Source organism: Gastrolobium bilobum, unplaced genomic scaffold (genome assembly GCF_033153095.1).
Source record: "Gastrolobium bilobum isolate Gb01-03AN ecotype WA unplaced genomic scaffold, APGP_CSIRO_Gbil_v1 utg3226, whole genome shotgun sequence".
Taxonomy (NCBI): Eukaryota; Viridiplantae; Streptophyta; class Magnoliopsida; order Fabales; family Fabaceae; genus Gastrolobium; species Gastrolobium bilobum.
Window position 1 is genome coordinate 95,602 of NW_026897987.1, and position 24,367 is coordinate 119,968.

Below are 24,367 nucleotides of genomic sequence, written 5' to 3' on the forward strand. Positions count from 1 at the left end.
GCATAATGACCCAATTAGAATATGAGTTTTGTACTTTGGTATCTTGATATTTTAATTAGATTGTGTAATATTGACTTTTGATTGTAATTGATGATTGTTGGTTTGTTTTTTAATATTTTCATATAAGATATATATATTTATATTTTTTTAATATATAAAACCACGTCAGCGTAGTGATCCCGTGACTTTCCGGGTGCATGATCCTGTGACCCCTGACCTCGGCCGGGTCGATGACTGTGCCGGATTTTTAAACACTGTTTAGGACACGCTTTGATATTATATAATACTTTTAATTTATGTAGTGTATATTATATTTAATATTCAATAATTTAACAAAAAAATAAAGCTAAACTTATAATAGCATTAATTTTACAAAGAAACATAAGATATTTTAAATATTTATATTAAACTCAATAAAATAGTAATCGTAATTTAAAGATAAAAGTAAATTACCGAATTTAAAGATAAAAGAAAGGAATGATTACCGAGAATAATTTTATAAAACTAAACTATCATCAGGCAACAATACAACACGCGACTTACTCAAACTCCTCCTACAAATGTATACTCGTAAGCTCGATTCTTTATATTGCAGTTATACTTTACTTAAGCCACTGATTGTGTGATTATGAATAATAATTTAACCAAAACATATTGAAAAAGAAAAGACAGAGATTTGATAAACAATTATGGTTGTTTTATTTTCTTAATTAAAAGGATCAAAGAATCAAAATCTATAGTTAGGGAAGTAGAAGAAAAAGAAGAAGAAGAAGAAGTAAAGAAAAAGAGCAATGAGAATGGGTACCCAAAACCCTCTACAAACGCTTTTCTCCAAAACCTTTCTTCCACTTTCTCTCCCCAAAACCCTACTCTCTCCCTCCGGTTTCCACCGCCACCGTGCCTTCACCGTCCGCGCCTCCCAAAATTACGACTTCGACCTCTTCACTATCGGCGCCGGAAGCGGCGGCGTCCGCGCCTCTCGTTTCGCCGCCAATTACGGCGCTTCAGTCGCTATCTGCGAGCTCCCTTTCTCCACCATCTCCTCCGAAACCACCGGTGGGGTCGGCGGAACGTGAGTTCTCATCACACTTTAGCTTCATCAACTAATTTGACTTGAGTTTTCATTTAGTTCATTTAGTTTTCGAGCGATTAATCTTTTGATTATGTGTTTGTGATATTCTCCAATGTAGCTGTGTGCTACGTGGATGCGTGCCGAAGAAGTTGCTAGTGTACTCATCAAAATACTCTCATGAATTTGAAGAGAGTAACGGTTTTGGATGGAGATATGACAGTGAACCCAGGCATGATTGGAGTACTTTGATGGCTAATAAGAATGCTGAGTTGCAGCGTCTTAATGCTATCTATAAGAATGTTCTGAATAATGCTGATATCAAATTCATTGAAGGCCGTGGAAAGGTGGGGGAGATTGGATCCAATTATCCATCTCTTAGTGTTAAAGAGCTTTCTGATTATAAGTGATAAAGTATGTTTGTCTTTTAATTTATGGTGATGATGCTTTTGTAACACATAGATTGTAGGTCCTCACGAAGTTGATGTTAATGGAAAGCTATATTCAGCAAAACACATTTTAATTTCTGTTGGGGGTCGCCCCTTTATTCCTGATATTCCTGGAAGGGAGTATGTGATAGATTCAGATGCTGCCCTTGATTTGCCTTCAAAGCCTGAGAAAATAGCTATTGTTGGTGGTAGTTACATTGCCTTGGAGTTTGCTGGTATCTTCAATGGTTTGAAAAGCGAGGTTCATGTATTTATAAGACAAAAAAAGGTTTTGAGGGGATTTGATGAAGAGGTAAACAACCATGGGTTGTACTAGTATTTCAATGGATTGCACATGATAAGCTCCCTTCACTTTCAAATTGTGAACTATGTTTGCAGATTAGGGATTTTGTTGCAGAACAGATGTCTCTTAGAGGTATTGAATTCCATACTGAGGAATCTCCTCAAGCCATCGTGAAGTCAGCTGATGGATCATTGTCTTTGAAGACCAACAAGGGTACAGTTGATGGTTTCTCACACATTATGTTTGCAACAGGACGCAGACCTAATACCAAGGTGTGGATTTTTTAATTAAGTATTTTTATTTTTCTGTGCTAGTATGTTTGAAAATTCAATAATCAGTGCTGAAAATGAAAATTTTCAGCATAGAAAGTATAGCGTTTTATTCTATTAAATGCCAATAATTTCCTTTATCACACGTTCAACACTTAAAATATAAGTCCTTTCAAACATTATAAATTCAGTTCAATCTTCATGACAATTTGGTGCTGAATGGTAATTTTAATATTCATCGAAGATTTGGAACTTAAGCTCCAGTGTATTACACACACTTCTTAGTTGCCTTGGTTTTCTTAAGGGTTTGTCCTTGAAGTTTCTTAGTTCCATTTTGCCTGTGCCACTTTATTTTCTATTTTATGCATCCAATAGAAAGAGAGAACATAGTAGATTTATTTATAAACTGCAACTTCATTGCAGAATTTAGGGCTGGAGTCTGTTGGAGTGACTACGGCTAAAACAGGTGCTATAGAGGTAGTTCACACTTTTCTTTGGTTTTCCATGGAATATTTATCCACATGATCAGTCACTCTCACTCTTCTGCTTCTTAATACTCCCATTTTATTCAGGTTGATGAATACTCCCAAACATCGGTTCCTTCAATTTGGGCAGTTGGAGATGTTACAGATAGGTTAAATCTCACTCCAGTTGCTTTGATGGAGGGCGCAGCATTAGCAAAAACGCTGTTTCTGAATGAGCCAGCAAAACCTGATTATAGGTATTTGTTGCATTATGCATCGTCCTATAGTCTTAACTGTAAAATGATTTGAGTGTACGTTGTAAGTTCAGTGCATAGCATTAGATTCTTATACTGAAAATCATTGATAGTCAATTGGTAAAATGATTGAAAACAGGGGAGGGGGAAGTTAAGTTTGTAAATATCTAACTTTTGACCTGTTGCATTTTTGCTTTTCCCTACTCAAATCATCTAGACAATTATTGAAACTTTGTCCCAGTTTGATCATTTAAAAGAATCTATATTCTCAGTCTACAACCTTCACTAATATATCGTAACAAAGCTGTACTGCCAATTAAAAAAATACTGTATGTGTTATATTTGACCTTAAATGCTCATTTTTGTTACATTTGTAGTGGCAGCATCAATGAGACTTGGCACACTTATATCTTAAATGACTTCTTAATGCTTATAAAAAATTATTACTATAAATCCGACCATAAAATTGTGCATAAATATCATGCTGATCTTGCATGCCAAGTGTTAAAAAATTTCAGAATAAAAAATATTTAAATAAATAGTTGATATTTGTTTTTGGTTTGAAAAGTATTTTGTTAGTTAATTTACATTAATTACAAAATAGTCTTAGATTAACTTTGATTTCAATTAGCATGATGATCAATGATGGATTGATTTTGTGAGCAATTCATTAGGGTAAAATTGTTTTTGATTTATACTAATGTCAATGCTTGATGCTCATGTTAATATTAATATGAGAATTTATGAAACCAAATTTTTCTTTAAAATAGTGGTTCTATGTTGAATTTCTTTAACATATTTGTTAAAATTTAGAACAGAGCTCGATATTTCGTAAGAAGTGGAAAAATGAAAAAAATAAATAATAGATTGCTAACATGACAAATTTCATACATATTAGCATTAATATTATTATGTTTTAGGCTTTTAGCTTTCTGTTTCATTTTTCCTTCTAATGTTAAGCTGATCACTCAAATTCCCCACTGTGCATGTAATGTTGGACGCTAGCATATAGGTAAATCTTTTTTTTTTGGTAAGTCATGGCCTCCTAGCTGAATTATTTTATGTTCCTCCTTTTCTAGAGCTGTTCCTTCTGCTGTTTTTTCCCAGCCACCAATTGGACAAGTTGGTCTTACAGAGGAACAGGTGACAGAACTATGGCATGTCTGAACCCATTGAGATGAATGATCTTCCAAATATTTTATTGACCTGTGCGTATTAATGCTATGCATTACATTTTGATGGTTTGCACAGGCTGTAGAACAGTATGGTGATGTTGACATCTTCTCAGCAAATTTTAGGCCACTAAAGGCTACACTGTCTGGTTTACCGGACCGGGTTTTTATGAAATTAGTAGTTTGTGCAAAAACAAATAAAGTTCTGGGATTGCACGTATGTGGAGAAGATTCGCCTGAAATTGTGCAGGTTCTTGTAGTTGTTACAACTCTTTCTAAATATCTGTTGATAATGATCAGTGAGATGTCAACTCACTTAGTTATACAATTGCTTGATAACCAGGGATTTGCTGTTGCTATTAAAGCTGGTTTGACTAAGGCAGACTTTGATGCCACCGTGGGCATTCACCCAACTGCAGCTGAGGAATTTGTCACCATGAGGACTCCCACTAGGAAGATTCGAAAGAGCCATCCTTCTGAGGTCAGTCAAGGACTCCCAGCTTGTGTCTTTGGTTCTCAATTCTCATCTTGTGTAAGATGATGTCTTGTATACTGGACTTCTAACTGAATACTTTGCTAGACGAGACTAGAGTTACCCCAAAAAATGAAAAATGAAATAAATAAAAACACTGCAACCCTGTCGGTTGAGCCCTCTAGACTCCAGATTAATTCAAATTAACCATATTATGAATTATTCATAATGCAAGTCACTCTGCTATTGTCGAAGCAAATCTGTATAATAAATTTATATTTGGGTAATGGTTGTTCTGTTTGATTTATTACAGGGAAAAACAGATTCTGAGGTAAAAACTGGAGCAGGGACTTCACATTATTAACCCAATTGTTATACTTAAGGAAACCAGCTGGTGCTTAAGGCTATGGTTGGATTGATAGAAGGAGATGGAACGCAGGGGAATGAAATGAAATAGCATAAATTGTCATTATTTAGATTGTTTTAAAAAGGATAGGAATGGAATGATGGAATCTATTCTATCTCTCCATCCCATATCTCTGCCCTTTTTCTCCTCCAAATTGGAGGGTAAGGAATGGCACTAAATTGTATTTTTATCATTTTAATAGGAAATTTATCCTTATTACCTTCTCCTTGCTCGTTGGTGTCGTCGTCAGCTTCTTGCTGTGGTCATAGCTCGTCGTTCCTTCACAATGACATGGTGTTGGATTTTCTTACTATGATGTGAATATTGGAGAGTTCAACTGATACGCTACATTTTGTTATTAACAAGTTTCTTTTATTTATTATTATTGGATATTTTATTTTGTTTTATTAAAAAAAAAAAAAACTAGCCATTTGGTCATTTTTATTGACATGAGCGTTCTGCTATTTTCAACTTTTTTCTATTTATATTTAATTTCATGTGCTTTTGAATGAGGTCTGCTGCTATTTTCTAATTTTTTTTTTTTTAATGTATACTTGATTTCGTGTGTGTTTTAAGTACATATTAGTGACTATAATTTAGTTTTATTTCTTCCTTCTGCTTATGTTCTCACTCTTTAGTACACTACATCATCATTAAAATCGAATAATTATGTTAGCTATGTCCTAGTATGACATGTGAAATTATAAGTTGATATTTAATTTCAGTTTCTGACAGTCTAGATGTTCTCCAACGAAAATATCTAATATACTCCTGTAGCATCATTTGTTTCATTTGTTTGGTACTACCAGCCAATAAAAATTCATAAATAACTGTGATATTTGTACACATAGGAGAGAGAAATGTTTTTTTATCCAAATGTCAGTTGTTCAATGGAAGAGTTACCTACTACAGTTGTATGGAAGATGTTCTCGAACTAGAGAGTGTCATTCTGTGAAAGTGCATATTATTATTTACTAAAGTAAAAAAAAAGGAAGTGCATATTTGCTTCTATTTTATTTTTATTTTATTTATTCATTTATTTTATATGAATTAAGTTCATATGAAATATTCAATTAAATATTTCCGTTTACATATCAGCGGCCATGGATCATATTATTTTAATGTTAACAACTATGTTACTTTGAAGTTTAAATTATTAGATATCATTTAATATTTTTTTTTTTATAATTTCAGTTTAACTTAGATAGCATTGAGCGTTTACATCTCCCAAGTGCGTTGCATGTGCCTTTTAATATTGATTTTTTAACGTTTTTTATTTGTGTTTAATAAATAAATATCTTTGAAACAAATAAAAAATAAGTTGCGTACTTGTTATCAAAAAAAAAAAAAAATAGTTGCGTACTTATCAAGGAACAGCACCCATTTTTTAATGCCTTTTAAAACATTTTCATTATGTCCTCTAAAAACTTTTTCAAGTTCTTGGCGATGAAGAAAGGGATATGTAGAAGCGTCTCGTTGAATTACTTGTTCATCTGCTATAATGTTATGCGAATTAGTTTATCCCTAGCAGCATACTCACTTCCACAGGGGAAGATAGAGAAGATCCAACTTGCTTCTGCTTCGCCATACCGAAAAATATTTTCAGTACTACTGTTTGTGCATTCAGTGTATCACCTATTACGATTAGAAAAAGGAAAAAGACAGTTTTCATATTATACAAGTATTTTTTTATGCTGTGATAATTCGATTTCTATGTAATTTTTTGTTTTATAATAAACATGGGGCCTACTAGTAATTAAGTCAGTATGAGAAAGCAATTCCACTAACCCAAACGTATTTATTGCATCATTACTTTATGGATAAAGTGTGTGTCATTTTAAAAGATGTAAAGTTGTGTCATTTTAAGAGAGAGAAAGAAATAGATAAAGGAGGAGAGAGAGTTGACAAAAAAATAAAGATATGGGTCCCACTTCTTTGTGAGAGTGAAAGGATATAAGTTGTGTCATTTAAAAGGATAAAAACTTTTCCCTTACTTTATAGACAAGTCTTATTTATTTTATGGGAAAAATGTGTATCATTTTAAAGTATTTAAAGTTGTGTCATTTTAAGTGAGAGAAAGAGATAGATAAAAGAGGAGAAAGAGTGGACAAAAAAATATAAAAGTGTGAGTTCCACTTGTGAGAGTAAAATGATACAAATTATGTCATTTACAAAGACAAATATTTTTCCCTTTATACATAGTCCTATTTATTTTTAGTTTATAATAAAGAAGTAATACAGCACGAGACTACCAAATATTTCGTGGTAATCGACTAAGCTCAGCCATACGTACAGGAAAGGAAACATGGTAGCCGACTATCTTACAAACCATGGCAGTATTTGGGATGACTGGGATATACATATTCTTTAGGATCCACCTCTGGAATGTAAAAATCTTTTAAGTAGGGATTTGATGGCCTAGACTTTGTATTATGTCTTAATTGATTTTCCTTATTTAAAAAAAAAAAAAAAAAAAAAAAAAAGATTTTGTGGCAGCAAATAGGGGTGCTAAACGAACCCAGGAGTCTTTGGCTCGGATCGTGAAGACCTGAGCTTACATGTCTAAAATTGGTTGTTAGCACCAGACTTAAACTTGTATAAAAGTTCGTTTAATAAAAAGGTCTCAGGTTCCAATTCAAAAGTTCGGCCTTTCTCAGGCTGATCTAATATATTATTTTTTATTTATATTTTATATTTTTTATACTACTTGTAATAACCATCTCTTTCTTCTCAATCCATTTCACCTCATTTTATCGGTTAAACAGACTTTTTGAATTATTTTGTTCTATATTATGCTGCTTGTATATACATTGAATTTATGAATATGTATGAAATTACTAATGTTGTGGATTGTATATTCTGTTAGGATAAATTTTTATTGTCTTATTTTTTTTAAACAGGCTAAACCAAGCTTTTATTTTTTTGTAAATAAGTCAGACACACCCAGTCCGATAATTTTATTTATAATATGTAACAGGCTTAATCAGGCTAACACATTTAAACACAAACTTAATCTTTGAAGACCAAAGCTCAGCTCGACACGTTAACGTCCATATTAGCAAAGCACAAAATTATCTCCCAAAACTGCAGTATATATATCCATTCAATTATATATCTGATGAAGCGAGGCCAAGTTGCTTGAGATGGTGATCAATATCTTCAGGGTGATCCACAAGTTTTGGGCGCTCAGCTAACACCCACCGTCCATCTTCGGTCATGATCATGCCCTTATTTAAATCTTGCCTCCACCGTGGTGGCACCGTGTGCTCATCTTTCAGAAAGTCACAGTCCTTGTTCACCAGAGCAATGTCCCTCCCACTCGTTACCTCAAATTCACGATTCCTCCCATGGTATCTGCACATCATCAAAACATATAATACAGCAAAAAATCTCATAGCTTCAACTCCTAAAACTCTGATCGAGTGAATTTCGCACCCCCCACTTTTTGGTCCTTATCTTTTTCTCATTTATGGAAAGATGAAAATTTGTTTTTTTTTTCACTTTTAAGGGGATGGCCCAGCTTGTCCCCTCAATCCATCCATCAGATAAGATATTTAAAGAAAAAACTTAAAATTCGTTAAAATAACGATAAATTTCAAATATATGAAAAAATTTATTTTGATGAAAAATGAGATATATTATTCTACTTAGCTATTTTTTTTATAAGTTTGGTGTTTGTCATTCTAGATGAGTTATGTCATTTTAGAAAAGAGATAGACACAGCAAAACAAAAATTATAAGAAATAGAAAGTAAGTGATTTTTTAATTTAAAAAAAAAATTATGTATCTGTCTCTATCTTAAAATGACATATCTTTAAATTATTTAAGATGACAAACATTTTTTTCCTTTTTTTAATACAATTTTATATCAAATTAAAAGAAAAGGAAAAAACAATAAAAATTAATTGAGATTCTAACCTATCGATAAATAAAAATTAAGTAGGTAACATATTCCATGCAAAATTAGTGTAGATTCGTGTTTTTTTATAATTATCATTAAAATTCAAAAACTAGTGAAGATTCGTGTTTTATAATTACTGATTCATTGAACAGTAACAACACTGACCCGTCAAGAAGATGCAAGTGAGCCTCCAAGTTATGGGCACATGCACCATCTCCATTGGGATTCAGATACGGCGATTTTTTATGGTCCAATTCCAACTCTACGCCAACATGCATATAACACCACGGTAACCCCTCCATCAGCTTCAGCACCCACGCCGGCGAATTCTCATTGAAAAATATCCCCGGCGACTTCGCCACCATGTCATGAGCGTTATGAACCCTCAACACCTTCACCCCCAACTTCGATTCCAACCTCTCCTTGAACCTCAAATTCCCAACCCTCGGCCCCGAGAATGAAAACACAGAAACATGCACTCCACGTCCATCCTTGGTCACGTTCAACCCAGTTTCCACTATATCAAACGCGCTCAAAATAGCCATGGCACTCCCCAAGCTGTGCCCTGTTATGGTGACACTGAGTTCCTCATTAGGGTACATCTCAACCAACCGCTTCACCTCCGCGAGTACCTGTTCCCTCGCCGAGTATTTGCAGTAACCGCAACTATTGTCCTTAACCTTGTCGGTGTATATGTCCAAGAAACCCGCTTCCACCTTAACTTCTTTGTCGGGACAGGGGATGTCGGGTGAAATGGGTTTGAGGAAATTCATGAGGTCGGCCACCCATTCCACGTGCGTGACGGTTCCTCTCCATGAAACCGTTATGTCCCTGCGGCCGACGCGCTTTGTGGTTGCGTCGTCTGAGACTGCCACGTAGCCTGCCCAATTGGCGTGCTTGCTCCACATCTTGTGGGGCCACCGTGATTTTTTGAAGAAGTTTGGGAGGTTCACGTTCGCGGTCGAGTAGAGGTAGCGCGTGACGGTGTAGCCAAGGTGGGTTAGGTTTAAGGATTCGAAGAATTTGTCGATTGGGAACCTGCAGCTACCGCAGTATTTGGAGTAAGGGTCGAAATCGAAAGCGTCGTAACAGGCTTGGGTCATGTCGCCGTAGCGGATCAGCTCCGAACGCATTCGAGGGTCCATTGGGTCAAGAAGCCCGGCCCAATTGTCTTCGCCGGGGATCTTACGCCACACATCTGAGACTGTTGGTTGATTTGGTTTTTGTTTTGTAACTTCTTGTTGTTCGAGGCGTGTGATTGTGGAGGACAAGGAAGAGTTGTTTTGGGTTTGGGAGGCGTTGCATGTTGTTGTTGTTGTTGTTGGAGATAACGGTGTTGCTTGCAATTGCAATTTGGAGTGATTGAATCTTGAGGTAGATTTTCGTTGGGTTATGGGTAAGGCAAATAGTATGTTTGAGATTGATGTGGCCATTGGAGTGGAAATGTTGGAGCCAAGCTTCTATAAGCTTACTCAAATGACCAAGTGACTGAGAAAGGATATGTTGTGCTCGGCAATACACTCTATTTATAACAAAAGTTTTTTTCTTATATTTTAATGGATTCAGATGGTAATATATTTAAAAGTAAACACCATTTTTGGTCCCTGGCAATATCTACGAAATCCTTTTTAGTCTCTGGCAATAAAAAAAGACCAAATTGGTCCCTAAAATTATGAAAAAATGGTCACATTAGTCCTTATGTCAACTCATCCGTCACTAATGTGGCCCTTTTTGCATACTGTTAGGGACCAATTTGGTCCTTTTTTATTGCTAGGGACTAAAAATGATTTCGTAGATATTGTCAGGGACTAAAAAAGGTGTTTACTCTATATTTAAATTAAATAAAAAATAAATTTACTTTAATTTGGAGAAGACATTATCTTACTTTTTTTATGAATTCAGTGGTGGACCCGTGAATTTTGAAATTTTAGATGGACGGTGGACGCGGATGTTTTCCTTTTACAAAAATAAAAATAAAAATTAAAGTCAATGCATGCTTCACTTGAAAAGTTTATAGATTTTTCTATTTATATTATTTTTACTTAATTAATCTATTATCAAATCAATGTAAAACTCCTTTGAATATTGACAGTTGCATTCTCGTTGAAGTATAGGAATAAAAGCAGAAATCGTCCCACGTAAATTTTACTTTATAGAAACTTTCACAAATGTTGGTGAAGTTTTATTTGTTTAATATTTATAATAAAGAAGAAGATAAATATAGTATTTTTACATAATTATTATATAAAATTCTCACGTGAAGAAATTTACTTCCTTCGTATCGCATTTGAAAATTACAGGAACTTGCAGTTAGTTGGAAATCAAAATAAGCTAAAACTTTAAACAAATATAATAATTAAAAAAAAATTAATTTCGCTAAAAAATGTGTGCAATATTTCATATTATCGTTGCGATGATTGACGTCAAATGCAATATGACAAAATTAGATATAGCTGTCATCAGGACCATTGCATGTTATGGAACTTGTATAATAATAATATAATATTGGCACGTGGATCGCGTGGTGTGTGTCTATAACTACTTAACCTGATATTTTCATGGAAGCATCGTAGTCACAAATCATTCGATCCCATAAATTTCAAAAAATAAAATATAAAAAATGAAGAAAACGTAATAAATAAAAATAAAAATAAGCTCTCGTCTATAAAAAATTTTATTCGTTCATCTTTGATATTGTCCTCTTCCTCATAATGTTTTAGTTCCACACGTGGTATGGAACGGGACAGTCACAGAGGGACCACACTTCACAAAGACATGGACTTCCTAGTAGGGATGTGTATGGGTCAGGTCGAGTCAGGCTTTGGTGCTGATTCGACCCAACTTGATTTTTATAGGTCAGGTATTTTGACTCGACCCGCTTTAATATGATCCAAGTCAAGTCTGACTTGTTTGGATTTTTTTGAACTAGTTCAGAATCGGGTCGGATCTGACCTGAAGTGGTTTCTGAAGTGAGTCTGACTTGGTTTCTTAAGTGGGTCAAATCCGACCTGACCCGTTTTTGACTTGGTTTCGTAACAAAATTTCGTCGAAATTTCTGCGTTGCAAACGACGAAAATTTCGTCACAAAATTAATTTTTCGTCCGAATACTTTTTGTCGAAAAGCGACGAAATTTTTTCTCTAATTAAAATTTTTACAAAAATAAATTTTCTATCGAAATTTAGTTTCCGTCAAAAGTTTTGACATAAATGATTTCCTTCATTAAATGTTTTAAACGAAAAAAGAATTCCGTCAAAAATTTTAACGGAATATTTTTCGTTCAAAATTTCGATAGGAATTTGTTCTCACGAAAATTTCGACGCAAATTATTTTGAGGAAAATGTTTCATTCGAAACTTTCGACAAAATTTAGATTCTCTAAAGAATTTTGACAGAATATTTTTTTCGTCAAATTTTTTTATCGAAATATTTTTTGTCGAAAATTTTTACGAAATTTTTTGACAGAAATGTATTCCGTTGAAATTTTTGATAGAAATATTTTTTATCAAAAAACTTGACGAAAATATTTAGTCGAAAATTTTCGATGGAAATGTGTTTCGCAAAAAATTTCAACGAATTTTTTTTTTGTCAAAAAGTTTAACGAAAATGTTTCCGTCGAAAACTTTCGCCGAAATTTGAATTCTGTAAATAATTTTGATGAAATTTTTTCTGTCAAAAAAATTCGATCGAAATATGTTTCGTCGAAATTTTGGATGAATATGTTTTTTTGTGAATTATTTTGACGAAATTTAGATTCCGTAAAAATATTTGACAAAAAAAATTTTCCGTCAAATTTTCTTACAATAATATTTTTAGTCACAAATTTTGATGAAAATATTTTTCGTCAAAAATTTTTACGAAACATTTTGATGGAAATATTTTTCGTAAAAAATTTTGACGTAATTGTTTTACGTTAAAAATTTTCTTTTAATGTAATTGTGATTTTTTTCACATAATGGGTATGGGTCAAGTTTTGGGTCAATGAGTCATTAATAAAACAAGTCAGGTCTAAAATTGACCCAAATAAAAGTTGGTCAGTATTTAAACCCAGTTCAAAAAAATAGGTATTTATGGGTCAAGTCAAGGTCAGATCAAGGATAGGACAAGTGAACCAGTTTTTTTGCACACCCCTACTTCCTAACCATCAAATCGAGTGTGGGATGATTTATATGGGCAATGAAAAAGTAATCAACATGGACACGACAAAAGGAAACATTGCACGAACCAATTCTAAGTCATATATAACATGAGTGAAACTACAACAATACGGAGTTTCATTTTTCATTTCCATTCACCATATTATTTGAAAGGGAATATGTTTATAATGTTGTATGAAATAATTTTATCTCATACAACAAATAAAAAAATGAGTGAGATCTACTAAGAAAAAAAAAAGTGAATCGATCCCACTCATTTTTTGTGTATGCATAAGACAAATATCTCATACAACATGAAAAACATATTTTAAACGACTCGTAAATACGAATAAACACAGACAATTAAATATTCAATTTCCTACACCAATCATTAACTGATATAGATACACTCTCAAGAGAGAAAAGAATCAAGAAAACGTTTTATTATTATCGCCCCCAATTCAGTTACATCTCTTTATACAGTACACATCACTACTTTGCTATTCTGCTAGCTTTACACATTAGTTACACTTTATATTCCAAGTCCTAACACGTGTCACATATTCAGATTACACTACATTCTACAATAGTCACGTAACCACAATGGGTCCTTCTTCACGCGCTTTGCTCTCTTACTCGTATCAACTGCCCCTAGTCTAAAGAGACCTTGTTCGCAAGGTCTAGGGATAGGCTTTGCGTAGGTTAACAGCAGACTCCCAGGTGGCATCCTCTGGAACAGATTGGGACCATTGCACCAGAAAGTGTTGTTGCGGATGTCCTCTAGAAGAAATAGTGCAAGATGCCAAAATGGCTAATGGTTGCTGCACGGGTTTGTTGTATATAGCCTGTAAGGGAAGGCTATCATAGTGAAACTGGGATGAAGCACAAAATGGTTTGAGAGCTGAAATGTGGAAGGTGGGGTGGATTTGGGAGCCTGCTGGAAGTTCCATTTGATAAGCTACGGGACTGTGACTCGATGCACTGGAAATGACCCAAAATAACGTTTAGCTAATTTGTGATTAGAGCGTTTCAGCACTGAAATTTGGCGATATGGTTGCAGCTTTACAATAACTAAGTCACTCACCTTCAATTGCCGGTCACGACAGTGTTGATCTGCCTGAACTTTCATACGATTCTGAGCTCGAGACAAGTTCAACTCTTTATACAAATGATAGAGATACACTCTTTGAGAGTGTATCTTTCATTGAGTTCAACTCTCAATGAAAGCACCAGATAATAGAGATACACTCTCAAGAGAGAAAGGAATCAAGAAAAACATTTTATTATTATCGCCCCCAATTCAGTTACATCTATTTATACAATACACATCACTACTTTGCTATTCTGCTAGCTTTACACATCAGTTACACTTCCTATTCCAAGGCGTAACAGGTGTCACATATTCAGATTACACTACATTCTACAATAGTCACGTAACTACAATGGGTCTTTCTTCATGCGCTTTGCTCTCTTACTCGTATCATTAACATAAATTTAACAAGAAAACACTAAGACAAATCAGATTAGCCTACAATCAAACTCGTGGCAACGTCAAAATTGTTAGAGAATAATATTGGTATTGGGGTGTGTTTCTCCTTAATTCTTCTTTGGTAGTTGAGTACGTACTGTATTTATTGGTGCATGATTCAATATTTGAATAACCACCCCATAATTACTACCTACCTCATAATTGAAGAAGAATCTAAGAAGAGGTGAAGGGTTTCACCTCATCTATATAAAAAAATGAAAAGCTTAGTAAAAGGTTAACTTAGCTGGTGTGAAAAATTTCTAAAGAGAATTTTGAGTGAGTGACTTATTTGGAGAAGAACTTTAATTGCCTCCACTATAGTGAAGTTTGAGTGTAAATCTCTAGTGATACTATGGAAGTTTGTTTATTGTGATCCTAATCGTAGTGGAATATTTTTATGGACTAAGTGTAACACCCTAGGTACACCCAGTGTATTATCTCATTATCGCAACATTAATAATTCTGAATCAATAATGATATTATCTTACTTTGTTACTTATATTTGTAACTTAGTCAATTATTCCCTTTATGAAATATGACTAATCTTTTTTTTTAGGATTAAAAATCTTTAAGTAGCTTCACATGATTTCAAGTCTCACTCAATTCGGAACTCTCTAGCTCAAACAGTCAACCCAATTATCAATATTATACAATAAATAGCATAAATACAACTCTTGCAGCTCATAGTCTAATCTAAATGCATACTGATCTTAGCTCTTTTAGTCTTGATATTTTAACACATAAAACTAGACATTTAGAGCTTCCATATGACACCTTATTTGCTGTATTTGGGTAAGAATTGAAAGAGTTATGATTCTTTCAAAAAGGTTGTTAAATTCTTGATAACCAGCAAAGCAGGGTTTATGGCAACTTCGGTTTCTCACCAAACTGGGAACGCGTTGGCTACCCAAAAATTCTCAAACTCAGATACATGAAACTAGATTTTTGGGGCTTTAAAATGATATAATATGTCCCGGTTGATTAAGGAACAAATGAGATGTTGCCTTTACAAAAATTGGTGAGAACCTGGCAGCATGAATTCGAACTTGGGTAATGTTTATTGTTTTGAAAACTATGAATGAATCACAACTTGAAAATTCTTATATTCTAGTACGTGAAAGTAGATATCATAAGCTGTAATTTGATGCCTTACATGCCTCATTCGGTTGAGAATTGAATAAGTAATGAATATTCTATGTTGGTTATCATATTAGGCCAAATAAAACAAAATGGACAGCACTTGACTATACTTTGGTGGTTGGGTCTTGGTAATTATGTAAGATGAAGTAAAAAAGGTGAATGGAATCACTCCTCTTAAAGGTTTGGTTGATCAGCAAGAAGAGAAGAAAGAAAAGAGTCATTTCGCTATAAGGGAAAAGAAAGTTACGATGGAAGGGTGGAAGTGAGGAGAGAGAGTGTTTTTAATTGGTTTTATATAAAGCAAAATATATAGGGTGGGTAAAGACTCTTTTACCCCCTCAAATGACTGACTTTTTGTGTACGTGTCACCACGTGAATGGTTTTGGATCTTGCGCTTTTTTTGGGCACGAATGGTCTTGCCCATTTTGGGCTCTCGTCCACTTTTGGAGAGCTTTTATTATGCTTAGGGACCACCATTTTTTGGGTAGTCTCTTAGTATAAATAGAAGGGTAAAAATGAAAAAGAGCAAAAATAACAGGAATAAAAAGGGGAAGAAAAAATTAGTTGTGAGAGGGAGCACCAAGTTGTTGGGTGGTCTTGGACCATACAAAATATTTTCCCATTTTTGGCGTGTCTGAGTAATGATTCATAAATTGATTCCAAATTGTTATGTTTTTGTAATTTGTTATTTAAATAACAATTGAGAAGGGTTATATTTACAAATTTTTTGTTTACAAACTCTTACCAACTACATTATGTACTTGTTGAAGTACACTAGGTTACACTATATTCTATGTACTTCCGAAAATACATAGTGTAATTTATAAAAGTTTGTAAAAAAAAATTTATAAACAGGTTATTCCCGGTAACAATATACTAATATTTTCGCCCATGCTTTAGTGTTCCATTTTATTTTATTTTATTTTGTATGTGCGTCTTACTTGGAAAAGTTGAAAGCATATTAGTAGCAAGTTATCTCGGGAAAGGATTTAAAAATTGCATAGATTTCATAAATCGTGTTATGCATTGTATTGTTGTACAAGTTTGGAGTTGAAACTCGGCTATTTTATCTTTTTAAACATGACTAAGCTTGTAATTTTGTTTCATTGTGCAGTCACGTGAGGATGAAAACAAGCAGTGGAGAATTGAGAAACGACTGTGTAACGTGGTTGTGAACTGATCCTTGTGCAACCATTGGGGCTGATTTTAACGGAGACATGTCCGATATCTTAAATGTTGTCACTCAAGCTCCACTAGGTGCCCAACAACAAGTCATAAATTTTCAAGCTAGGCTATTCAATTAGTGCCTTAGAACGTGGAAGGCGAGAACTGCATCTAGGGATGTGCAAAATATCCAAAGAACCTGAATTGCATTGAGAACCGCACCAAATTAAACAAAAAAAAAACTAGTTCTTCCAATCAGTTCACAAACCAGAACCGTTTTAATGTTTTAAAATAAATTCAGTTATCAATCGATTCAGAACCAATTAATAACCGGTTCGAACTGAACCGAACCATCTAGACATTGGGTATTCGAAATCATCAAACCCGAACCATCTTCTTCACTCAATGACCCAGTGAGCTTGTCTCCTATTCTTCTGGTGAAGACGAACACGAAGACGAACACATCCACGATTTCGACGACAATGACGACGGCGACTTCGGCTGCGAACCCTCTGCCGCGAACCACCCATCTCTAGTCGACAGATCAATCTTCGATCACCTTCCCCAAAACCCTTTGTTTTCAGGTTCTGATTTTTATTTTTGTTTTTGGTTTTGTTTCAAGAATGGGGTTTTCCATTTATCATCAACTATGAACTCATGCAAGTATTTTTGTTCGTGTCTGCATGTATATTCTTCGAAGGGAGAGGGGACAGAAACAGAAGGCCGTGGATTTGTATCTAAAGGCTGCGAAACTTCGAAACCCTTCGCCAATGGCACAGTGCAATTTGGGATTCATATCTACAAGGTTTTCTTCTAACCCTTTCTTTTGGTATGAAAAGTAATGAAAAATTGTTTTTGAGAGGAAAAGGTGGGGTTTGTGTGTATCTTTGTGTGTATGTTTGAATTTTGTTGTTTAGGTAAGAATTTTGAATGGATGTTAGTGTTACCTTTTTGGTCTTAGGTAGTATATTTTGAGTTTGTGAACATTGTTTGTCATTGTATTTGAAGGAAGAGTTGGTTGCATTTTTGTTATGTTTGTTAAGTAAATGAAGAGTTGGTTGCATTTTTGTTATGTTTGTTTAGGTAAGAATTTTTTTTTTTGTATCCTGGTTGGGAAAAAGACCCAAAATAGGTTAAGCACAAGAAATACAACGAATACTACTAGTACCTCCTAAATCAGCTTAAATCAGCTAAGTACAATAAAAAAAATACTAGGAGGAGGAGACAGAAAAGAACAAAAGTCCTCAAGTGCCGGATTAGCCAAAGGTAAGTTTGATAGCCAATCTGGACAACAATTACCCTCTTTATACGTATGCTTTATCTTTACTGACCATTCCCTGTTCGTCCATGCCCGTATACGAGACATTTTAATTTTTGTGTATTATTATTTTTTACATCAAATGATCCCCATTATTTTTTTAATAGGGAAAATATTTTCTCACTTTATAAGAGAATTATTTTTTTCAATCAGTGATCCTTTGATTTTCGTGTAATTTTTTTTTTAATAGATGTGAATCTCAAATAAGATGTGTCTATAGCATGAGAAATTTTTTTTACTGTATGAGAAAATTAAATCCTTTTTTTTTTCTCCTACCATATAAGAGTTTTATGATACGTGCTAGTGATATGTTTATTTTTTTTCTATTAGTAGTTTCTATTGTAAGAATTTCCTTTACTTTTAATATTAATTTTTATTTAACATTTATGATAATCTTATTAATTGATTATATTAAATATAAAAAATTTAAACCTCCAAGGGTAACTCAGATGGGAACTGAACTTTCGATGATATGTTTTGGTCATGGGTTCAAATACTGATCAAATAAATTTTTGAAAAATCTTTGAGGTTTAAAGGATGTGTCTCTCTCCTTAGGAGAGAATTAGTCTCATCCTTTTTTCAGTAACAAAGCTTAATATTCGTTGCTTCAATATGAAGGTAGCCTTTAGGGCCGTACTATGAGAATAAGGTAACCCGAGTATATTGAAGAAGATACCTCCAAGTTTATAAAAATATATATATATAAAAAACTTAGAAGCGATTGATTTTTTTATTGTTTATAAAGACTATATTATTTTATATCATCACAGCATAATCGCACTAGTTTTTTGGAAACAGTGAAGGAGTAAGTAATCATTGTTCAGATTTTAATCTTTTATGTACTTTTCAATTCAAATTAGCTCATTCTCACACCCTAAAACATTTGAAGTTGATGACTAAATAAAAAATGTAAAACATCGCCGTTGCCGGGGATCGAACCCGGGTCACCCGCGTGACAGGCGGGAATACTTACCACTATACTACAACGACATTGTGCCAATGAGGTAAAACTGAAAATATATATAATATCTAATACCGCTGTTAACAAAAACATTCATGGCAGTGTCTCCGTGGTTGAAGGTGGTTGAAATCGAGTAGATGGAAGTAACATTCTCTCCCGCGACGGCAAGTGGATATCGGAATCAGGCATGTGCTTCAGCAGGTATGTAATCTTCACGGTTTTGATTTCTCAATGGAATTTCTTTTTATAAATTATTCTATCACCAACAATATCCCTCCTCTCTTTCGTGATCGTCTTAGTGTGTAATTACACACTACTTCAATTCTTCTTCCTAATTCCCTTCACACAGAACCTTTGTTGCAGAGAAGAGTGGCGGCTCGCGATTTGAATCGGTCTTCACTGTCCATCGCGCGGCCTAACAAGTTTGTGCAGCTCTCATTTGCTCAAACCGACTATCGCACTAGGAACAGTGCTCTCTTCAAGGTTCAGATCTTTCTTGTTTCGAACGCATCAATTAGACATTTGAAATCCTCGAAATACAACACAAAATCGATTTGTAAATGAGAATTGATTTATCAAATCCACATCATTCCATAACAACAGTTCATTTGCATGCTTAACATTCCAATCGCACACCAAGTTTTCATTAGAGTGTTGGCACTGCATGCATTGTTAATTCTGTTTTGGTAACTTCTTTTGCTCTACCAGGTTTTATCTGCTGAAAAGGAACATGTTCGTGTGGTGGAGGGAAGGTATACCGTCTTTCGTGTCTTAACTTTGACGTATTTTTTACTATTTGCATGTACTTTTTCTTTCATCCATTTCAAATTTAACATGAATATATGATATAAGTGTCAAGTTCATTTGTGGAGTATGGTGCAGCAAACGTATTATGTTCATGGCCAAGTTTTGCTAATTGTTTTAAGGGAAATGTTGTCAGAAAATAGAAACCAACTTTTCTCATGTTATATATGCTAGAAATGTGTCTGTAAATGATAGACACTGATTCTGTGTCTTTCTTTTCTTGTCCCCGAAGAGCCATAGCTAAAAGCATGTTTAGCTGCTAGTACTGAAACTTACGTGGCAGTTTATTCCCCAGGAAAAAAACCTAGGTTAACAAGTTGAAAATAGCATTGTAATTTGTCTACCATGTTAGAAAAATCCATGACTTGAATTGTCTAAAGATTTTAGTTGTGTTGATTTAGTTACTTCTATTGCTTTGCAGTAGCGTTGATGAGTTATATGATACATTGGTTAAGCGTCTTCTGCCTCCAGCATCAGTGTCATCAAATCCTAATTATAAGTAAGTTCTTGTTTATGTTGCCAGTCCCATTCACTGTATCATTCTGCCAAAGTATTCTAGGTTTACCATAATTATAGCCTATAGGTATGATTTATTACTTAAACTTAACCTTTATCTTGTTGCCATGAGTAATTTTTCTTACTGTGCTTCATTATAGTGAATCAAATTCTGCTGTTGTGAAAGCTTCAGTTAGTTTGTGCAAAATTGCTGTTTTGCTGACCTTCTACTTGCCATTTTGCATTAGATTATCAGTTACATATTCTATTCTTTAATTAAATGTGTCTGCTACATTAGATCTTTTATTCTATCAAGAACTTAGACAAATAAAGTAGTTAGATCTCTCTTTTCTTGTTTTGCCAGGTTGGTGAACTAGAATGATATTGTTAAATGTTTAATAATTATGTCATCCTTTTGTGTGCTATTCCATTTATATTCATGTTAATCATGATTTCAATGATACTGCACAGGCTTTTAGTTGGCATGACTGGTCCTCCAGGTGCTGGAAAAAGCACTCTAGCAAATGAAGTAGCTAGACGTGTAAACAAGCTTTGGCCAGAGAAATCTTCTTCGTTGGACTTTCAGGTTCAACCTCCTGATGTTGCTATCGTGATTCCTATGGATGGTTTTCATCTTTATCGTTCTGAACTTGATGCGATGGAGGTTAGTGTCCTTTTGTTGCTCACCATTTTTGTTATCCATATGAAACTGCATTCCTAATTCATTTCATTATTCTTAGTACCGATGTTAAGTTTATAAGTTAGATCAAGCAATCAAATCAAATGTACTTGAAAGTGCAACAACTGGGTGTTTTGCCGTCATTTTCCATTTGACAAAGCATGCAAATGATTGGGATATGAACATGTCCTGAAGTTTTGTTTGTTGGGATATAGTGTCATTTTGAATCAATGCTACATTACATCAGACTATTGGGAGATTAGATCACAAATTATGTCCTCTTTCCAAAAATAAAATAAAATAAATAAAAATTCTGTAAAGTTAACTACATGGAGTACACTTTATAAATACTCATAAACTAGAATCCTTAGATATTGTCAATAGCATGTGGAATCATAATTCTCAGTGATGTTTTTCATAATAGAATCCAGAGGAAGCCCATGCCAGAAGGGGAGGTAAGTTATCTCTGGTTATTACTCGTCAATTTCAGGCATTGTATTGTATTCATAGAAAAAGCATTGATCTTTCAATTGGAATATCAGCTCCATGGACATTCAATCCCCTGCGACTACTTACCTGTCTCAAGAATCTAAGACTTCATGTAAGGTTTATTTACTTTTTTAAAGGTTAATGGTTTATTTAATTATTATTATTATTTTGCATGACTTGGGAACTTTAGAATTGGTTTATGTGTCATGACCTTTTTCTTTCTCAAATCATATGGATTATCTTTATGGGCCAATTCTGTGATAAAGCTGGGATGCACAGAAAGAACTGTAATCATCCATGCATTGACATTGATGGAATTCTTATTTGCTTTGTTCTTTTGCATTTTGGTACAACAATTCTTCAGGGATCAGTTTATGCACCATCATTTGACCATGGTGTTGGGGACCCAGTGGAAGATGACATCTTTGTGAACGTTCAGTGAGTATCTTAACATTGGGATATGTCCCAATAGTCAGAATTTTATTAATTTCTTGGCATAAAACATGGTATATATTTAACAAAAGCAAATGATGAATACTTTAGAGCCACCACTCCGAAAAAGATAAAAGGTCATCATGAATGAGGTCAAAAGATAAAGTTCAGGTTATTATCTGAAGATTCTCCATCATTATAATTGTGCAGAAATCCATTGTCTTAAAAGACTTTGTTATAGCCAACCTATAGTAACACTTATAAGCTGTATCAAGCGGTAAGCAGAGAGTTCAGGTGATTACATTGAAAATCTACATGTTCAAGAACTTTCTGTTGAGTAAATGTTCTAATTTTAACTCAACTCTATGGTAGTTTTATGCATGTTTAACAACTCTGAGAGATTGAGCCCTTGGCAGTCATTAGTTTTGTTGTTTATTATATTATTGAGAAATTTTGTAAAATTTCCCTTCCCCAGACACTCACGAAGTGGGTATTTGAACTGGGTCGGCCCTTTAATGCCAGTGATAGCTTATATTTTGAAATTTTTATTTAATACTTGTATTCTCATTTCTGTGCTTATCTCCATTGAGCTTTATCTTTTTTTCAGATCAGGGTAATTGATTTCCCAAGTTGTTGCTACTTGCTATGTTGTCAGCTTATTTTGGTTATGCTAATATGCACTGCATGAACAGATTCCTTTGTTTTCTTCCTTTACGTAGGCACAAAGTTGTTATTGTAGAAGGTAACTATTTACTCTTGGAAGATGGGGTATGGAAGGAGATATCATCTTTATTTGACGAGAAATGGCAAGTATTGGTTTTACTGAGGCCCATGTTTCCTCTTATATTTTCCTGTTGGCCTTGATAGTTTTGGAAGTTGTATGTTAACCCTGTTGTGAAAATGCAGCTGTGAGCCTGTGACTCTGCTTGAAAATTCTACTGGAAAATTATTCTTATGGAAGAAAATCTTATGTTAACTGGACCACATATTTTGCTGATCTTTATTTTTCGTTTGTCTAATAAATGCTGGGAATATATCTAAAAGAGGCTTTGATTCACTTTGAGCTCACATATCAATTTTTCTGTAAATTCAATAATTGGCCTAGTATTCACTGGTTGAATTGTAAAATAAATTTAACCGTAAGAGTGTACTTAGCTGGAAGAAAATATCACCGTTGTTATTCTTCACTTTTGCTTTCTTTTTTTCTCATTCTACAGTATGTATTATTTACCTACACATGTACATGTCATTAGGCTCCTACCTAAAACAAAAACGTCCAGCTTTGTTTTGTATTATTTTTATTCTGGCTTAGCCTTGTATTATTGTTTTGACATTACTATTAATAGCCTGTCTAGTGCACCATTTGTTGAAAGAATTCACTGTATTTCAGAGTAGTGTATTCTTGGTCTCCAACATTGTAGCTTATGTTGCTCATCCCTCTTGTTAATAAGAGGTACTAAAAGCAGGGCATAACTTGCAATATGTTTCAGACTAGAAAAGACAACCTATGAGACTGGGTCTACTGGTTACCGTTGTGGTCTTGGGGAATGACGCATGCCTTCGTTCATTTCCAAAATCTGTTGAAAATGGTTTTATATCCATCAAGAAAGACGCAACCTTATCAGGGATACCAGTTTGTCTAATTTGTTCTTGCTGTTCTTTTCAAGGTTTATTGATATTGACATTGACAAAGCAATGCAGCGAGTTTTAAAAAGGCATATTTCAACTGGTATTTACTATGTACTACTCCGTAATATATATCATCTTCCTCCGAGTATAGAAGGCATATTGAATTTACATGTGATTTTCTTTTCCATCCTCAATTATAGGTAAGCCTCCGGACATCGCTAAACAGCGGGTAAAATTCACGTCCTTTAACATAAGTTTATTTGTTTTTCTTCTTATCTGCCCATCCCGGATGTTGTCTATATATTTGATCTATTTTGTTGGTAATCAGTTACATACTTACATGCAAACACTAAATATCATGATGCAGATAGAGAACAACGACAGGCTCAACGCAGAACTTATAATGAAGTCCAAGAAAAATGCTGACATAATAATCCAGTCAGTTGATTTCTGAAGAATCTGTTTCTGTTTAAGTCAAGCCCAAGGAGAGTATTATAACTTTAGAAGGATGTCTGTAATAAAAGAATTATCCTTGTGATTTTTCAGAGTCCAACAAACTGATCTGTAATTACTTATACAAACAGATTCTTCGTGCATTTCTTGTAATTTTTTCCTCAGCCTTACATTATCTTGTTAACAACTCAAATCATACGAATTCTGAACAGCTTAAAGGTAAGTGATATTTTGGACGTGGTGTCCAAGTAAATACTAAACAGGCAAGCCGCTACTACCTCAGATTGTGGGGGTTGGTCGGGTGCATACATACTATTATGTTTGTGCTTTGCAGCCAATGATGTTCTGTTAATCTTTTAATTCATCTCAGTCAATTCGTCTTACCGTATGTTTGATTTCACGT

The 24,367-nt window shown here is 34.1% G+C and overlaps 3 protein-coding genes and 1 non-coding gene across 5 annotated transcripts; 2 read left to right on the plus strand and 2 right to left on the minus strand.

Annotated features, from left to right (window-relative positions):
- The first annotated feature begins 755 nt into the window (after positions 1–755).
- Positions 756–5,178, plus strand: LOC133311951 (glutathione reductase, chloroplastic-like). Its single transcript, XM_061513080.1, has 10 exons — positions 756–1,072; positions 1,191–1,416; positions 1,532–1,810; positions 1,897–2,073; positions 2,494–2,547; positions 2,643–2,791; positions 3,868–3,931; positions 4,040–4,210; positions 4,304–4,441; positions 4,746–5,178. Exons 1-10 carry the CDS (start codon positions 792–794, stop codon positions 4,794–4,796), a joined length of 1,590 nt encoding a protein of 529 aa, XP_061369064.1. The 5' UTR covers positions 756–791; the 3' UTR covers positions 4,797–5,178.
- Positions 5,179–7,945: 2,767 nt separating this feature from the next.
- Positions 7,946–10,172, minus strand: LOC133311978 (phospholipase A1-Igamma1, chloroplastic-like). The gene is made up of 2 exons (XM_061513120.1): positions 8,905–10,172; positions 7,946–8,192 (listed from the first exon to the last, which is right to left on the minus strand). The coding sequence occupies exons 1-2, from the start codon at positions 10,170–10,172 to the stop codon at positions 7,946–7,948; spliced, it is 1,515 nt and encodes a 504-aa protein (XP_061369104.1).
- An 8,768-nt stretch (positions 10,173–18,940) lies between these two features.
- Positions 18,941–19,012, minus strand: TRNAD-GUC (transfer RNA aspartic acid (anticodon GUC)). Its single transcript has one exon. It is a non-coding gene; the product is annotated as a tRNA-Asp (tRNA).
- A 93-nt stretch (positions 19,013–19,105) lies between these two features.
- LOC133311962 (putative uridine kinase C227.14) lies at positions 19,106–24,231 on the plus strand. Of its 2 annotated transcripts, none has more exons than XM_061513097.1 (12): positions 19,106–19,184; positions 19,333–19,466; positions 19,692–19,735; positions 20,209–20,286; positions 20,754–20,946; positions 21,386–21,416; positions 21,504–21,562; positions 21,815–21,888; positions 22,602–22,688; positions 23,550–23,622; positions 23,712–23,740; positions 23,879–24,231. In XM_061513097.1, the coding sequence occupies exons 1-12, from the start codon at positions 19,121–19,123 to the stop codon at positions 23,880–23,882; spliced, it is 870 nt and encodes a 289-aa protein (XP_061369081.1). In that variant the 5' UTR covers positions 19,106–19,120; the 3' UTR covers positions 23,883–24,231. The 2 variants fall into 2 exon arrangements, with proteins under 2 accessions (XP_061369081.1, XP_061369080.1); XM_061513096.1 differs by having other exon boundaries at positions 23,550–23,611.
- Positions 24,232–24,367: the final 136 nt, after the last annotated feature.

What these genes read in the sequence shown, in the direction of transcription:
- LOC133311962 (XM_061513096.1), top strand. Translation starts at nt 19,121, where the DNA reads ATGGAAGTAACATTCTCTCCCGCGACGGCAAGTGGATATCGGAATCAG. An exon ending in TCAGGCATGTGCTTCAGCAG is followed by an intron (nt 19,185 to 19,332) that starts GTATGTAATCTT and finishes CCCTTCACACAG; the next exon opens with AACCTTTGTTGCAGAGAAGA. An exon ending in GTTCGTGTGGTGGAGGGAAG is followed by an intron (nt 19,736 to 20,208) that starts GTATACCGTCTT and finishes ATTGCTTTGCAG; the next exon opens with TAGCGTTGATGAGTTATATG.
- LOC133311978 (XM_061513120.1), bottom strand. Translation starts at nt 10,172, where the DNA reads ATGGCCACATCAATCTCAAACATACTATTTGCCTTACCCATAACCCAA. An exon ending in CACTTGCATCTTCTTGACGG is followed by an intron (nt 8,193 to 8,904) that starts GTCAGTGTTGTT and finishes GATGATGTGCAG; the next exon opens with ATACCATGGGAGGAATCGTG.
- LOC133311951 (XM_061513080.1), top strand. Translation starts at nt 792, where the DNA reads ATGAGAATGGGTACCCAAAACCCTCTACAAACGCTTTTCTCCAAAACC. An exon ending in TCATTGAAGGCCGTGGAAAG is followed by an intron (nt 1,417 to 1,531) that starts GTGGGGGAGATT and finishes TGTAACACATAG; the next exon opens with ATTGTAGGTCCTCACGAAGT. An exon ending in GACGCAGACCTAATACCAAG is followed by an intron (nt 2,074 to 2,493) that starts GTGTGGATTTTT and finishes ACTTCATTGCAG; the next exon opens with AATTTAGGGCTGGAGTCTGT.